The 17,364-nt window shown below is 42.6% G+C and overlaps 1 protein-coding gene across 4 annotated transcripts in view; it reads right to left on the bottom strand.

Annotated features, from left to right (window-relative positions):
• Nucleotides 1-17,364, bottom strand: part of usp32 (ubiquitin specific peptidase 32) — a 58,532-nt gene that overhangs the window by 19,156 nt on the left and 22,012 nt on the right. For all 4 annotated transcript variants that reach the window (XM_070970208.1, XM_070970206.1, XM_070970209.1 and 1 more), the window contains exons 3-8: nucleotides 12,955-13,060; nucleotides 11,747-11,865; nucleotides 10,626-10,785; nucleotides 1,128-1,259; nucleotides 832-939; nucleotides 431-546 (exon numbers count right to left, since the gene is read on the bottom strand). In XM_070970208.1, coding sequence (XP_070826309.1) covers nucleotides 431-546; nucleotides 832-939; nucleotides 1,128-1,259; nucleotides 10,626-10,785; nucleotides 11,747-11,865; nucleotides 12,955-13,060 — 741 coding nt within the window. The remainder of the gene's footprint in view (nucleotides 1-430; nucleotides 547-831; nucleotides 940-1,127; nucleotides 1,260-10,625; nucleotides 10,786-11,746; nucleotides 11,866-12,954; nucleotides 13,061-17,364) is intronic.

The raw sequence follows: 17,364 nt of genomic DNA, 5'->3' as shown, positions 1-17,364 counted from the left end.
GCCATAAACAACATAACAATAGAATATTTTTAGTTCCAATTCCCGTGGCAACCCCTGCTCTGTCCGGCCATTTCAGACTGCACAACAACAACATCATCGGCCAGCATTACCTTTAAATAAACATAACCATAAGTATGCCTGATCTATGATCATCTCAAGCCAACTTCCTATTCTTTAAACTAATGGTTCACCGTTTTAAGAAATACTTTTATTCCAAGAAGAAGATGAGAAAATTGATATCGATTCCAAGTCTGTGTGTACATGGAGCCGGGTCATTGTTAGCCTTGCTTAGCATAATGACTACAGCTACAAAGAAGAGGAGGGGGAAACAGCTAACCTAGCGATGCCCAAGATTGGAAAACATGGCCATTAAGAGCTAAAACACAGGCCTTAACAGGTCTACATCTATGCTGAGTGTGTGTGGACTTACAGGGAGTGTGTCTGTGCGATTGTCCTTCCACACCTCCAGCAAGGCCACCACCATTTCATGGAGTTCATCTCGAGACAGAACGCCATCACGGTCCACATCAAAGACTTTAAAGCAAACTGGCAGTGAAAGGAAGACGTGCAGCGGTGAAATACAAAATATGGTCATGACGCACAGCACCAACATCACACTGCTTAGTCTGTCAGCAGAAAATCCAATATGTTTTAGACTGTGCACTGATGACCAATCAACACTCTCCAATTATTTTCACTCTCCAACATCCATTTAAAGACCAGAAAACAGCTACAAAGGAGAGCTTCTTGCGATAAAAAGGCTTGGTATGTCTATGTGAGGCCTCTGGGATTTATTTATCTGTAATGATTTCAAACCACAGCATGGCTTACATTTCTGCCTTTCAGCAATGGGCCCCCTGCAGCACGCAGACAGTCCACAAGAGATCTCTTTAAAGTCGATGTGATTGTCCCGATTCTCATCGAAGGCGTGAAACAAGCCTGGAAAACAATATTGAAACAGGCAATATTTAAACAAAGAGCAAGTCTTCCGAGAGGGTTTCATCACTGGTGAGGGCTTGAATTTAAACAGCCTGAAGACCTACATAGGGCCGTGATGATCCAATTTATAGATACATGCACTTTACATCCCCATGACATATGAAAAATAGAGTAACATACTATTTTACCTTCACTCAGTGAGGCATGGATGGGAGGAGAGACCAGGGGGACAAAGGTTTCCAAGTCAAAGCGGCCAGTTCTGGACTGGGCTTTCAGCAACCAGTAGCGCTTCTCCAAGTCTATAATGTCTGACTCCTCCACTGCAGGAAAACAGAGGAACAGCAACACTGTTCAGAGGGATCACTTCCAATCACCAGCTTTGTAGCGTTGTTCAGAAATGGACAAACAAGTGAAAGTTAAACTGCTGGAATCATTACTTCAGTTTAAAGCTATGCTGTCGCTTTAGGCTTGTGCTGCAACTGAATGTGGCCAGATATTATTGTGTGTTCATACTGAAACAAGAACACAAAGTTGTTATTTTAGACTTTCCAATAATATACTAGGTGCAAGAGTTCTAGTAGCAACAACAAATGCACTGTAAACAGTGTGGATATTAATAATAAATACACACAGCTAGCAGGTAGGTAGTATATTGTACAGTGTAGGTAAGCAGAATAAAGTACATGTAAACAATATCATATCAAAGTTAAAACAAGCTACAGAGGTCAGGTGATAAATGGATATAATGCACTGTAAGAAGTAATGAGGTAAATGATGGGTGGAGGTATACTAATATGGCCCATATATATACCAATATACGAACATACAAATTAATGCATAATCAAAATCTGTCCTTGTTTTTAAGATTTTTTCTTGTCATTTGACTACTTTGTCCTTGTTCCAGGTCTTTTGTCACCAAGGGGGGAGCTCTGTGGTCCAAGTCCCACCAGCTCTTGGCAGCACTTAAAGGTCTACAGATAGAGGGAGTCGCATGTAGAACAGATTATAAATCTGTAAAGACTGTATGAATTTATGATTCATGCTGTATATAGTATGATGCAATAACCTTAAGGAATAATGTTTAATGTAATACTTCGAACTGAAACACTGCCTAACACACAGAAATGGAGGAAAGTATAAACTACAAGGTATGATGAATAATGAATAAGGTGCTAAAGTGCATAGCAGCAAGGAAACACGTGAGCAACAGGGCCTGTATTCATCAAAGACAGGTGCTGGTGACTGGTGGGTGGAGAGCTGTTATGGCAGTGTGGGAGCAGGGAGAACAACAGTAAAAGCACCCCACACTGAGATTCACTCTTCATCACGCAATACAAAAGACGTCCTGTGGCTCTCAGCAGAGCACCTTCAGGGAACCAGCCTGTGTTCTGGGCCAGAGTGTGGTGGGAGGGGTGGAAGGTGTTGCTCATGATAAGCAACAGCTTGGGTCAGCATTCGTCTCTCCACAGTCAGTCACCTCAGTCTTATCTGCCAGCTCGTTGAGCCTCGTGGCACCGTTCATCTTCATAACTTCTCCAGGTTTCGAAAAATTCACTGAATCCATCAACTACCTTTCTACAAATCTATTCAAGTATGATGGAACAAACCTACAGAATTAATGGAGTATTTCATCCCTGTTTCCTCTTAAGGTGGTATTTGTAATTTCTCTCATTGTTTTAATGAATCTATTTGACTCTGTCCATGTAAACCCTGTGGTGTTTTAGAGCTGAAAGGATTAGTCCTTTAATCAATTAGTTAACTGCCAGGAAATCAACTATTCTGATTAAATGTTTTAGCTTTTCTGTTGAGCTAAAATGTAAAATACTCTCCAGTTTCAGGTTTCCTGAATGTCAGGATTTATTGCTCTTTTTTATGATATCATAGCTAATTGACTATTTTGGGGTTTGGACTGTTGATTGGACAAAACAAGCAGTCTGAAGATGGCCAACAGCAATTGAGAACAGCATAAACATAAACATAAAAGTAGGAAATAAGGAAATCACAATGTGTTACATCCAAAGTGGAAAGTTAAATGATGGAACAAAGAAGGAAATAAAGTAACCTATCTCTACTGTTAATTAGAGCATGTACATGTTGAGACCGTGTGAGAAGAAGAGTGAAAATGACAACGGTTCGGATACCACAGCAAAACCAAGCTGGCAACACGTAACGGCCACTGGGTGGAATGGTATTTGACTCAACTTGTAATGGAGCGATACGGATCAGACCAATATAGCATATGTACCTCTGCCAGGGTCAATGAACCAGCCTCCCCCTTTCAACATGCTAATCCACAGCTTAAGGTACAGTAATAGGATTGAGCCGCTAGCCGGCTAGCCTTTGGCATGGAGCCAAAACATATGACAGGTGTCAAAACACAGACACACAAATCAAATGGCAGTCCGTCCCTGGCAGATAGTCGATGGTGGCTTCCCAGTCGGGCTATTAAAAGGAGCTTCCTGAAAGCTTGATTTTAGCAGTGACTGGTCACAGCTTCCAGTCAGATGGGACGATGATGGTTGTGGTCGACTGCTGGTGAAGCAGCACACCGGAGAATGGACAGTGAGAGGGGCGTTCCTCTCTCATCCAGGTTCGGATTCCCTGCGGTCCAGAGGTGAGCATCAGGACAGCTGACCTTGGCCTGACTGGGAAGCACTCAATCACCTTTTTACTGCCACTGGCTGAGTATGAAATCAATGATTTAGCATGTGAAGGGAACTATATGGAGAAGGCATGGAGGAAATAACATGAAAATGATAAATTATTAAGGAGTATGGACTAATGCAGGGAGTGAGACTCAGACTCATGACTACTTTTCCATCTCAAAGCTCAGTTAGACACTGCTAACAACAAAAACCAGGGAAGAACACTTTCTGTGCAGTGATCAGAAAACAAGCACACCCTTACTCTAAACAATGAAGTCAAGTCTAAAAGCAGGTAGGGAAACAATACTATAGCATTCTGCATGCATCAGTGATTAGTCCTGGTCAACAAGATAGAAATAAACACTTGTGTTCATCATGCTGAACATTCCTCATGACAGCTGTGATGCCATCTGACTGCTAATCTATAAAACTCATTACCCCGGCTATGGATCGCCTCCTGCACATCTCCCATCCATCTCAGGGTCGCTTCATGCTTCCACACACAACATCAGTGTTTGATTTCAAGTCTTTGTAATTATGGCAGACTCTGAAGGACTTTGAGTTCGGCAGTCTATTCCGTCAAACGCTGAAGGATCTTAAGTGCAGCAGTGGTAAAAGAACAGACAGACTTTCACTTCTGGCACCCTTGAGATACAGAAGAGCAGCAAACATCAGGGTCTGTTTGAGGCTCCAGCCACAGGTTTGCAAGCAAACACTGCTGATATGGATGTCTGGTGAAGCACAATTTGTCTTACAGGTACGGCTGTACGTCCATGTTCAACACTAATGCTGATATGATGCAGAGCTGATACCAAACAGAAAGTTCTCTAATAGTGTCTCAACACAAACAGCTGCTAAAAAAGATCCTAAGTCTAACAACGACAAATATAAGTTCCTATTAGCTTCTCTTTAAACCAGCAACAATGAAGTGCCCTCTTCTACTAATGCCATTTAAATGCTCGAAGAACCAAACAAGACCTCAAACAAACCTGGCTGCACCAGACGTTATCATGAATGCCAATCACAAATATCTGACATAATAAACACAACTGACCAGTGGCCACTAATGATTCTGTCAATTCCCTGCATCTGTCTCTACGGCAGGTGCCTCGTCTGGCCTGATACCCACCTAGAGGCGCAACTCTGTCCGAGTGGCAGCAGAGATACCATACCATTATCCAGGGAACATCCTTAGAGAGGTGCTGCTATAGCCAGCATGTACCATAGCAAACTCCCCGTGATGACCGCTCACACAAACTACGTCATTGTGTCCGCAGGGCTGTTATTCCCACAGATTTCTACTCAAAATATTATGACAGTCTCAGAGGCTAGCAGGTTAGCAGAGGATTCGCTGTACTAAGCTTTGCCATGAGTCAAGCTTTACGTTCTTGTTCTGGAAAGAGTAATGAACCAGGAGTGTGTCAGTCACTCTCTCTCTCTCCAACACACACACACACACACACACACACACACACACACACACACACACACACACACACACACACACACACACACACACACACACACACACACACACACACACACACACACACACACACACACACACAAAGTTAAGAGGATAAGCTGGGAGCGGGCAGATTAAAGGCAACGTCCACGTTCTCTTGACAAGACACGTTCTTTCCAGCCCTCTGTCCTTAATTGGCAAAATAAAGCCTGGCTAAATTTACCTGGCTTGCAATTTTAAAGAACTCTATTCTTTTTATTTTCCATGTGCTGTTTTTAGAATACTTATATATGTGTATCACGATACAACTTCTCTTGGATTTACAAATATTCAATTGTAAAGTCGCAGAGAGTCAGTCAAGCAAAAAGACTGAAACGGTGCTGTATGTACCCCAAATTACATCTGTGTTCCTCACTGTGTGGGACTCACTGGAATCCTTTGGATTTTTATTTCCAACACGGATCGGTTATGTCATGGCCCATACCTGATCTGCCAAATAAGATCTGTATCAGTCCTGATGCACATCAAGCGGTGCACAACTTCTTTTTTCCATCCTTTGGATAGTTTTCAAACTAGTTAAATGTCGTCTTAACACAAGCAGCTGTACAATAACTTTGGCTAAATAGACTAAAACTGGCTAAAATTGTCAAAATTGTCATTTAAATCAGTAACTCAGTGCTCAGTGAATAACACTGTGAGAGGATTACAAGCCTAAACGCCAACTTGTCAGTGCTTGACAGCTGTCGATACTGTGTGATTATGGATATACTGTACTGTGGTTGGTAACAAATAGAACGAGGTTTGATAACAGCCCCACTTATTCAACTGTAATGATTTATTTTACCTCTGAGGGATAAGAAGAGACAAACCTCTCGTTCATTTTTTGGTGAACCTCTCAACTTTTCTTTTCTGTAAATTACATGAACACACAGTGTATAATTCATAGGACTACCCAAAATTAGAATTTACATTCTAAGGCCCAATCAACTGGTAGGCAGCATGAGCTGTGCACATTTCAGAGGGCATGATGTGGTGTCAGGTGTGCAATATCTAAACTTGTAAGAAATTTTAATAATGGAAGGAATTGATATCAACCAAACTGAAGAAAATATATGATACATGAAAAGACAGACAATAAAGATGCAAAATAAAATCCACTGAATAACAGTAAAAAAATGAAGTTCAAAATAAGAGTCCATAGAATGCATAAAACCAAGCAGTTCAAAAGACGTGCAGCAGTGCATGAGTGTGAGGCAAAGCGCAAGAGTCTCAGATCTGTATCAGGAAAGCCATCGCTAGTTAAAGGCTGAAGTGACGCGATACATTTTCAGCTTTTCCTTAAAAATATTTAGTGATCTACCTTCCTTGATATCTGTGTTCCAGAGCTTTGGGGCATCGCTGACAAAGGCTGCAGGTGGTTGTATTTTCACTGTGTCTGAGGTGAAAGTCGAAGGTTTCCTTCACCTTGATGATGTGGGACTTAGATCTGATTCTTGGAGAACACCACTAATTGTAACCTCAGATTTAATCCAGAGAGTTCATTCCCCCAGATTATTAAACAGCATTTCTCTTTTTGTTTGAGGGCCAAGCAGACTTTCAGCTTTGTCCTCATTTAACTTGGAGAAATTATTGTTCAATCATTCATTTATCGCATGAGTTAAATGCAGTTAAAAAGAATGCGACAGCTGCATCTTTTTACAGGGTTTGCTGAGTCATCTGTGTTTAAAACCCACAAGAGAACCTATTCAGTACCAGTATACTGTGCAACACCAGCCAGCTGCATAAAAGAACAAAAATGACTTCAGCACAGCTTTGAACAGGTTGAGCAGCACAATCCAACAGCTGCATCTTCAGTAACAGGTGCCACGTTTATCTCATTACCTCCAACAGTTTCCCCACTAGAGCAACTATTAAAACTGTCGAGAGCTCTGCCACTGCGCACGGACATCCAGCTCAGTATCAACAAACAGGAGGGTTAATAAAGGAATCTAAAATCTGTGAAATTTGCAGACTTTCTGATTCACTAGTTTCAACCTGATTTGCTGTAATCTTAACAGAACAAAGAAAGCACACTGTAAAAAAAAACAAAAAAAAACAAACTTCAATTGATTTCAAAGTCAATTAGATGGTTGAGCAGGTGGACATGTCCAGAGCTTTCATTTCACACATTCATCTTTAACATTATGCATGAATAACACAAGCCATTCTTCAGTTACTTAAGCCATCAGTACTTAAAATAAAACAAACATGAACGAGTGTGACAGTGAGGAAATGGATACAGAAGGCAGTGGGAGGAGAGAGACCTTGGTGAAGGACAGACAGAATAATGAAAAAGGCAAGTTGAGTGAAAGGAGGAGAGTGAATGACTGAGGGTGATAAATCGAGCCTGTCAGTCATTTCCCAGGGCACTCAGTGCCACTGATGGGGGGAAAACCAGCGATGTAATGCAATGACTTCATCTGAACTTTAACAACTTTTGCGAGCCATTCAAGGTATTTCTTGAGACATCTGCACTCTACAAGCCAGGCAGAAGAGGGAGGAAGACTCACCTGGGGAACTATCTGCTTCACATCACAAAGACATGGCAGAAAGAAGCACACGCTTGGACTGCAGAGTGTCTGCAAGTCCCTGGTGAAGCCAAATGTCATTTTCAAGACCTTGTGCTGGATTTAGGGCCAATATTGAATAAGCTGTTGACTGTTTGCTGTCACTGAAAACTGAGCATTTCCTCCTGTTTGCCAGTTGTCTTGATAATTTCAGTCAAATGCACATTTCCACAGAGCTCGTTCTATCAGCACGACAGCCGTGTCATGCTACATCACATATACCCTCTACCTTTTCTGGTTGGCTTTTGATGTGAAACGTGAGTGACATTGACAAGAGCATAACACCAATCCAAAACATGGCAGAAGAAGAAGCCACTGGGACTAATTAGCAGATGAAAACAGTAACTTGTGCAACTTGGAGAAGATTGGTGCGCATGGCATGTCTCTACTGATGGAATTAGAGCTGTAAAAATATACATTATGCTGTTCTACCATGTGAGATATTCAGTGCAGGTATGCTCAGCATATATTAGTGACTGGCTATTATCTGTAGAATGGCCTTTAAGGTACAGTGGTCCCTCGCTATAATGTCGTTCACCTTCCGCAGCCACGCAGTTTTGCAGATTTTTTTAGTAGTTTTTCTGAGATTTTTTTAGTAGTTTTTGGATGCTTTTTTTATTACAGCGCATTGTGTTCTGTGTCCTGATTAGCTAAGGGACTGTAGACCATTGTCAATCAATCTCCTCCATGCTGTGTCTCCTGTACAGTACAGAATGCGTTCAGCTAGCCAAATTTACACAAATCTTCGATCACTAGCAGTGTGACTCTGAAGTGCTGTATGTTTGCAAGTTTTCTCCCCAACAAAACCCACAATGTCAACGAAACGTTCCGCACTGTCAAAGGCACCTGCTGTCGCACCCAAAAGGCAGAGGAAGATGCTCACCATCGCACAAAAAGTTGAACTTCTGGACATGCTGAAGGAAGGTAAAAGTTACGTGGCTGTAGGGCGCCAATACGGAATAAATGAATCTTTGGTTCGTTACATAAAGAAGGAGGAAAATAACATAAGGACGACAGCAGCAACAAGTTTTAACAAGGATGCAAAAAGTGTTGTAACTGTCCACAACAAGACCATCGTAAGGATGGAGTCTACTTTAGCTTTGTGGATCAGTGACTGCAGGAAAAAGAATATTACGCTGGATACCAACATTATCCACACAAAAGCTAAACAGCTTTATGAAAGTTTTGCTGACAGCGATGATGTCCATGACAGCAAGGAGCGGGATGACGCAGAGCCCAGGCCACTGACCAGTGCTTTTCACGCAGAACCAAGCCCATTTAATGCCAGCAAGGGCTGGTTTGACAAATTTCAGAAACACTTTGGACTTAAAAGTGTTTCTCTGCACGGAGAGGCCGCCTCTGTGGATATCGCTGGAGCAGAGGCATACGCGAACAACAAATTTAAAGCGGTCATCGAGGAAGGGGGATATAAGCCTGAACAAGTTTTTAATATGGATGAGACAGGCTTATTTTGGAAACGGATGCCCTCTCGCACCTTTATAATGCAGGACGAAGCCAAAACCCCAGGATTTAAGGCCCAAAAAGATCGCGTGACTCTGGTTACGTGTGGAAATGCCGCAGGCTTTGTGATAAAAACCGGGGCTTATTTACAGGTCAAAAAATCCAAGAGCTCTAAAACACAAACATAAGAATGCGTTGCCCGTTTACTGGATGCACAACGCAAAGGCTTGGATGACAAAAGCGCTCAATCTGGATTGGTTCAAACAGTGTTTCATCCCGGAGGTCAAGCGTTAGGGCTAGAAAAGGACTAGACTTTAAAGTGCTTCTGCTCGTAGACAACGCTGGAGTCCACGCTGATGATCTGTCGCATGATGGTGTGCAAATCGAATTTCTGCCGCCAAACACTACATTGATGATTCAGCCCATGGACCAAGGCATCATCCACGCGTTCAAGGCTCTCTATACACGCAACACCCTGCAACATCTTGTTGAGGCTGTGGACTCAGATCAAGATTTCTCAATAAAGGCCTACTGGCGTGAATACACCCTTGCACCATGTCTCCAAAATATTCAGAGAGCCATTCAGGAGATGAAAAATGAAACTTTAACTGCCTGCTGGAAAAAACTGTGGCCAGAGGCAGTGCACAACCCTACCGGATGCTCTCTTGATGAGATCCACCACTCTGCGGTAGATACAGCTGTGAATCTGGCTAAACAGCTTGGGGGAGATGGCTTTAATGATATGAGTCCAAATGACATTAATGCCCTGATTGATGCCCACTCACAACCGCTGACTGATGAAGACCTGGCAGAGATGACAAAGCCACCAAGCGAGGATGAGAGAGAAGAGGATGAAGAGGACGCAAGTGTTGATAAAGATGAAGAGGATGGACTAACACTTGAGCGCTTGGCAACCGTGGTGAGGATGGCCAATGAGCTTCAGCGAGCTGCGCAAGAATGGGACCCTCTGATGTTTTGTTCATTACAGTTCTTATGTTTCCAAGCTCGTAAGTTGATCGTTAAAATGTAATTCGTTAGTTCTAAAAGCCATCATAATTATTTATAGGAAAACGTCTGTATTTTTTTTCTCAAACAAATGTGTGGGCCTGAACAGATTTTGATCTTTGGTTTCATTCTATAATACTGGACTTATTTTTCTACGAAGGTTTGAACTTTGAGAGTGTTTAAACAAGAGAGAAATGTGAGAAAATGTTAATGCCTGTTTGAGAAAAGTGTATAAAGAGTGTAGTGACGGTTTTACAGCCTTAAAACATCTATAATAATTGTAAAAAATAAAGCTGACTACTTTGTGGATTTCGCCTATTGTGGGTTATTTTTAGAACGTAACTCCCGCGAGTAATGAGGGTCCACTGTATACCATAAAAACATTTGACAAGAGAATAAATGGCCACCGACTATGAGTATGAACATCCACAAGTTAACACACTTACCTATGTGGACATACAATATATCACAAACACCTTGATTCGGAGTGTTTTGGGGACTTACAGTGTGTGACGCCAGCCAGGGTCTGATAGAAGGTGGGTGTGTCACTGTCATCGGTGAGCGTGACACACACTCCCCCAGACAGGAGCCATCTGGACAAAGTGAAGGCCTCCTTGTTCTGCAGTAGCCAGTTCCTGAAGCGCTCATAGTTCACCTTGTCACCCTGCCAAACACACACACACACACACACACACACACACACACACACACACACACACACACACACACACACACACACACACACACACACACACACACACACACAGTTAGTCTGTGGAATGCAGGAGACGGTCTGCGTCTGTCATGATTGTGTAACTGCTGTGAGCATCACAATGGAGTCCAGGAAACACTCCTATCAGAGCAATTACTTCAGCTTTTTAGTCTTGAAGCAGGACCTTCATCCAACACTGAAGGACCATGATGGAGGACAGAAAACCTTGATTGGGACTTCCTTAACATTAATGTCATCTCAGTGTGGGAGCACCCCAGGGGGATTTCCACTTTCCAAAGTTTTTTGTGGTGGGCTGTGATTTGAAAGGCTCTTTTGTATTCTGATAAGCAGTATGATAAGTCTCTGTGATGGCAAACTTGGTCTTATCTCTGTGGCTCCATGTGCAAAACTTCAACAATAGGTGTTTCATGAGCATGTGACCAACACTTGTGTAATGATGGAAGCAAACTCCATGAGCCAAGGAAAGAGTGTGGGTGTTATCCTTCTGTAGCTCACTTGCTTTTGTTATTACCAAGTCCAGGGCTGTGCAGTGGGACATATATGTCACACGTGCTACAAAGAAAACAGTGTGATGAATGAAGTGACCGTGGCAGCCTCCGCACGATCCATCTTTGCAATGCATGTGCGAGAAATGGTGCTAAAAAAGATGCTCGTCTCAACGGAGACACGCTGTTTTAACGTGGAAACCTTTCAGTGTTGACGTAGCCAGAGTCACTTGTTTGTGAGTGAGCTGAATCGATGGCGCATCACTATGCTACTCACTAGTTGTAATCTATTGTGTGATTAAAAATCATGTCCCCAGCTGAGTAGAGTCCATACATCCAACACCGATTCCAAGCAGAAGGTCAGTCCACAATTAAGATCATCATAACAAGCTGTGGTGTATTCTGACCTCACTGAAGCACTTTTTGAGGGATGTCGGGACTTCTCCATCCAGGACCTGCAGAACTGCTTCTATATCTTCCCTTGCAGCATATCCACCCAGATCACTGGCAAACAGGCTGAAGAGGTCTGTGCGCACACACACACACACACACACACACACACACACACACACACACACACACACACACACACACACACACACCACACACACACACACACACACACACACACACACACACACACACACACACAGAGTGACAGAAGAGAGTTCAGCTTTATCACAGAAGGCAGGCCTCCTTCATGCAGCTGCAGTAAGGACGACTGAAGCTACAATGTCAATACTGTCCTGATGGATTAGACTGCCTGCAACACGTCAACCAGAACTATCAGAAGAAGAACGACGAAGACAGAGAGGAGGGAGGGAGAGAGAGAGAGAAACCGACAGGGAGGGATGAAGAGCAGGAAAGAAATGTGGGCATGAAAAACACTTTAATACCGTTATGGTTGTAAGAGGATGAAGTAATTAATTCCCTAGAATGGAAATTATGTATTATGTCCCACAACAAGGTCTAAGTCAGACAAACAGAAAGAGCCCCTTCCAATGTGACTTGATACAGTCAGCTCTGACTGTAAGGTTGTGAGAGTTATTTGGGGCAACGAGGGTTCTGGAAGTCCAAGTCCTGTTCATTTTGTACAAGGACACTGTGGGGTGACTGACAGCTGGAGCCTTTTCAAGGCTGTCTGAATCATCAGCACAAAAGACTGGCAGCCGTGCTGTATCTGGTGCAGCGATAAGAAGCATGTGGGTATGAAAACATAAGCAGAGAAGTAAACTCAGCTTGCACAAAACATCCAATCATGGAGATTAAAATTCGGTTGTGTGCACCTCAAATGACTTCATGTGACCACAGCTTCTGTTGCAGTTGTATTGTAGTTGGAATTTTTGATTATGTGGTTTCAACTCTCTGTCGTGGCACGTGGTCATCAGATCTGTCGCCAGCACGTCAGCTGACACAGACGAAGACAACTTGCTGCAGTTTATGGTTTGTTGTGTTTCTTTTGGACACTTAACTGATTTTGTTCAAGTCACATTCTCTTTTCAAGATGTCTCACGCTTTCTTGTTGGTTGGAAACATATATACACTTGAGAACAACAGAAAAGCAGCAGGACAGCGTCAACACAGTGTCCCTGTCCACGCATCGGAAACAACTTACACTTGGCCTTCTCTTCATCGCGTCCCCGGGTCAGGAGCACCAGACCCACGATCAGATTGTTGAAGTGCAGCCCTTTAGACGAGCCTCCAAATGAGGTGTAGATCACCTGAAACACACAAAACACAGAGGTGTTGAGTGACAAGCCGTCGTCTCACCATGGATTTCACCAGAATCACCAGCCGTCCCCAGTGAACCTGGCTGCAGCGCTTTGTCTTTTCCACTTTCAGACAATAAAACAGGTTGATACAATGTCACTTACACCTGCCAAAAATACGACAATCCAATAAGGCAGCCATCAGTTAAGACAACCTTTGTGCAGAAGTAACGTGAAGCCCATTATGAAAGAATCCCATTTCCCAAACATCATTTACACTCCAGCAGCAGAACAGCAAGCACGCTGGCAGATGAGTGATGACACGACTGTATCACTGTGTCTGTGGGTGCACGTGCTTGACAAGAAACCGTGTTTTGGTTTGAGCATAATCTCTTCCCAACCCACACACACTGAAACATTTGCGACCTGCAGAGGCTGAAATTACAGATGGGGAATTTTAAGAAAGGCAGAAAGAGGAGAGAGAGAGAGAGAGAGAGAGAGAGAGAGAGAGAGAATGAAAGATAGAGACAGGAAGTGCAGGAGACAGTGGGCGGGCAAAAAACAAAGTACTGTCAAAGCAGTTATCGACTACATTAAAAACAGCAGCAGATCAAACTCTCTGGAATACTCAGACAGTGGGTGCACTCAGATTTCTGGGATCACACTTTATGATTTGTTTTGGAGCATGTAAGCTGTTATTCAGTGGCATTTATGGAAGAACCACACAGAAAAGATGAGAGAGACAGAAGGAGGACATGCAACAAAAGTCCTTTGCCACCAGGATGCCCCAAACATCTGTACACTGAACACATGTCTGTCACTCAGTGGGAACCAGTCCTGTCGGTTATAGAGACGTGTCCGAGTATATTAAGATGCAGTTGCTTCAGTTACATGGGAATTATTGGATGAAAATGTCAGATTTTTTCAGAGGACACTGAGGACGTAGAGGACTCTGTTTGCATCGCTCATCCACACTTGCTGCTACTTGCTGGTCCCACCTCAGCTCTACCCAGGCACCACTCTGGAGGCCAGATTTGGATTTTCTGGCACCAACAACAGACAACAAGGTGGAAGGAAATGAACCTAAATGAAGGCCCCTCAATGTCCCTGGAGAAAATGACAGGTGCTGAGGTGTCATGGTGGTCTATTGGTTATGACACGTCATATACTGTGATCACACTGTCCCCCGTTCAGTTCTATGAGGGGTTGCAATTTGATGCGAAGTTGTTTAATTACTGTGCACAGTCCATTTGTTCATAAAAAAGGATGAGATGCAGTTGAAAACTCTTGTAAGTTGAGATGTGTCAGAACCACTGCCCCCAGGGTCAAGAGTGGTCTTCCATACTCAAATATTTCATTACAGCTTTCACTGAAGTCTAATCACGTAGAAACAATGAATTTCTTTCAGGTAAAAATTTACGATGAGACTAATGTATCTGTTTCTGGACTGACCTTACTGGAGGTTGCTTCTGGGGTCACAGTGTGTAGTACTGCATGAGTTAATTAAGCAAAACAAAATATTTAGACTAAAATATATTCATCATCATGGATACAAACCTGTCTCTAACAGCCTTCAAAAGGCCAAATCAGCTCAGCTTTCTAGAGAGTTTGAGGTCCAGGCCAGGGGGCGCTATTGTCATTTAGCAGAGCTGCACTGAGAGCATGAAGGACAGAACTACAGAGCAGTGTATGTTGTCTTGTACATATGTAGATGAGGCTTGGAGAGGAGAGTGTGCAGTCAGTGAACGAATGATGTGTGTCTGTGTCAGTGGGTCACACACAGCAGGGGAGCTTCACTTGTGGTTTCAAAAAATAGAGATTGTGTCATACCATGCAGAGCTCTGAAGCCACCACCCGACTTCCCCTGACTGCTGCAGCCTCGTCATCTCGACGAGCTGCTCACTCAGCCAGCAGATTATATTCCACCCTGATGCAAAGAGGAGCCCACTGCCATCAGACCACAGAGCAGTGGAGACCACAGACTGTGACATCACTCAGACCCGCCAGCTTTGCATTCTTACTTTAGTTTTATATACACCTCCTATCATTTTTGCATAACCAAATGACCCCTCTGGCTGTCAATAGAGGCTTATCTTGTCTTCTGGCCAGTGGTTCAAACAACACTCTGCTTGTACTTCTTCATATAGTGATAGGTAGGAATCAAAGTCTCAACAAATTCAGATTATGGGCACATGCATGGATTCCCCATTGATCTATGAATTCAAATATAACCATATGTGTGAAACACTGCATCAAAATAGTCCCCTTCAGTGACTGTTATCACAGTGCTGAATGAATGGAGTAAACCTGCAGCGTTTGATGATTCATTCATCACACTCAGACATCTTTCCTGTCAGACACTACAGCACTGATGACTGCCCTGACTTCACCCAATCACAACACACGTCATAATACAGCATAATCTGGTTTTCTACAGATAAACATGATAATTATCTGTACTGTAACACGGACATTTCTTTTTTTGTTAACATATATTTATTGACATTTTAACGTAGATACAAAATGTACATAAACATACAATATGAACTATAACAACTCCACCTCAACCCACCCAGCAAGCATCTCATCCATCAAATGAAAAATAAAAAAGTAAGAATACATAGAATTACAAAATTAAATACGTAGTGCAGTGCTATTGACAGAGCAGACGACAGAGTGACACTACCCAGAGGACAACAGAGCCAGTGTAGAGCAAGGCATACAAGTATTATTATTGCAATAATCCTAATAGCAGATTGTTTATGGCATAAGAAAGTAATCAAGTTTACAAATTAACATAGAGTGCCTATGCTATGAGTGCTTACAAGACACATTAGGAGGGAGTTTCAGGATCAAGGGTATATTGCAGCTCTGTTTCTTCAAGAAAATGTAAGAAAAGGCCCCAGATTTCATAAAATTTTAGCAAGCTATATAAGTCATAAGTCAGCTTCTCTAAAACCAGACATGATGATAATTCTTTAAGCCAGAGACTAACAGGGGGACATGACATATTTTTCCAGCACATGGCAAAGAGACGTTTGAATGGACAAGGCAAAGATTAATCAATTTGATTTCATGTGATTTTAAGGAAAGATTTTCTGGGTAGAGGCCCAGGATACAGAGTTTAGGAGAGATAGGAATAGGTTTGGAGATTAATTAGATGCAGTGGAAGAGGGTGCCTTTATGAGTTGGGCATTTCACACAAGTGTCTGGAATGTCTGGATTAAATCTATTCAGCTTTACTGGAGTAATATACAGTAGGTCCTCATTATCAACTCATACTGTATTAATTTGAGTCTAGAGTTAATTGAAAGGCCCTGGGTCTTTGAACATATCTGACTCCACTCACCGTCCAGCACACATTCATGTAAATCCTCACTCCACTGCCTCCTTATTGAGTCAGATGACTCTTTAGAATGAGATGAAAATATATTGTAGTGTAGAGATCTGGCCTTTACTGCACTGATGTTGGGCTGCAAATCGTTCTAATACTGTTGAAGGGGGACAGTCAGATGAATGATTTAACTTAGAGTGTACAAAACTTCTCAAATGTAGGTATTTAAAAAAGTGAGACTGTGGGATGTTGAATTTATCTTTGATTTCATTAAAGGACATCAGTCTATCACCCACCATTATAAAGGTCTATGATCCTTCTAATCCCTTTATGTGACCATTGTTTGAATCCTAAGCCATTCTTACCATGTTTGAACTCTGTGTAACGTGGACATTTCTACTCTGATTTAAAAACCTTTTTTTGAGTATACAGAGTGGTGTGACAGATCAAACATGCAAAACAGGTATGAGGTAGCGGTTGAGATTAGGGGAACTACACTGAACTAAAACATAAAGGTCAGTTTAGTTGTCATGGAAAGTTCCATTTTCTTCGTCAAGCATGAGAGAATAATGCCTGGTGATGTCATCAGGGGACGATGGTCTTGAAGACAACACCTTTATTAAGCTTAGAGCCTGTGCCGGTGGCGAGGGCCTCTGCTGCCTCCCAAACTTAACGGAGGTGCAGCTTCTTTAACCAAACATTTTGTTCCAAACCACATTCACACAGTGTGAGGCGCTGTGCGTGAGAAACAGACATTCAGACACCAGCAGACTGCCTCTCATGTAGTTTACAAAGCCATACTTCTCTTCAGTCTGCCTGACAGTGTGTTTACTTCCATTGTGATATGGCAGCATGACATCTGTCACAATGTCTGAAGCACAGAGATACAGAGAACAGTTGTTTTCACTGATATTTTTGATATTCATACAATGACTCAGGCTCCTATGTCTATGTCACACTATATCAGAGAGGGAGCAATGTT

Source organism: Chaetodon trifascialis, chromosome 9 (genome assembly GCF_039877785.1).
Source record: "Chaetodon trifascialis isolate fChaTrf1 chromosome 9, fChaTrf1.hap1, whole genome shotgun sequence".
In the NCBI taxonomy this organism is placed as follows: domain Eukaryota; kingdom Metazoa; phylum Chordata; class Actinopteri; order Chaetodontiformes; family Chaetodontidae; genus Chaetodon; species Chaetodon trifascialis.
The sequence above is the reverse complement of the archived record's forward strand: the minus strand, read 5'-3'. Positions and strand labels throughout refer to the sequence as shown.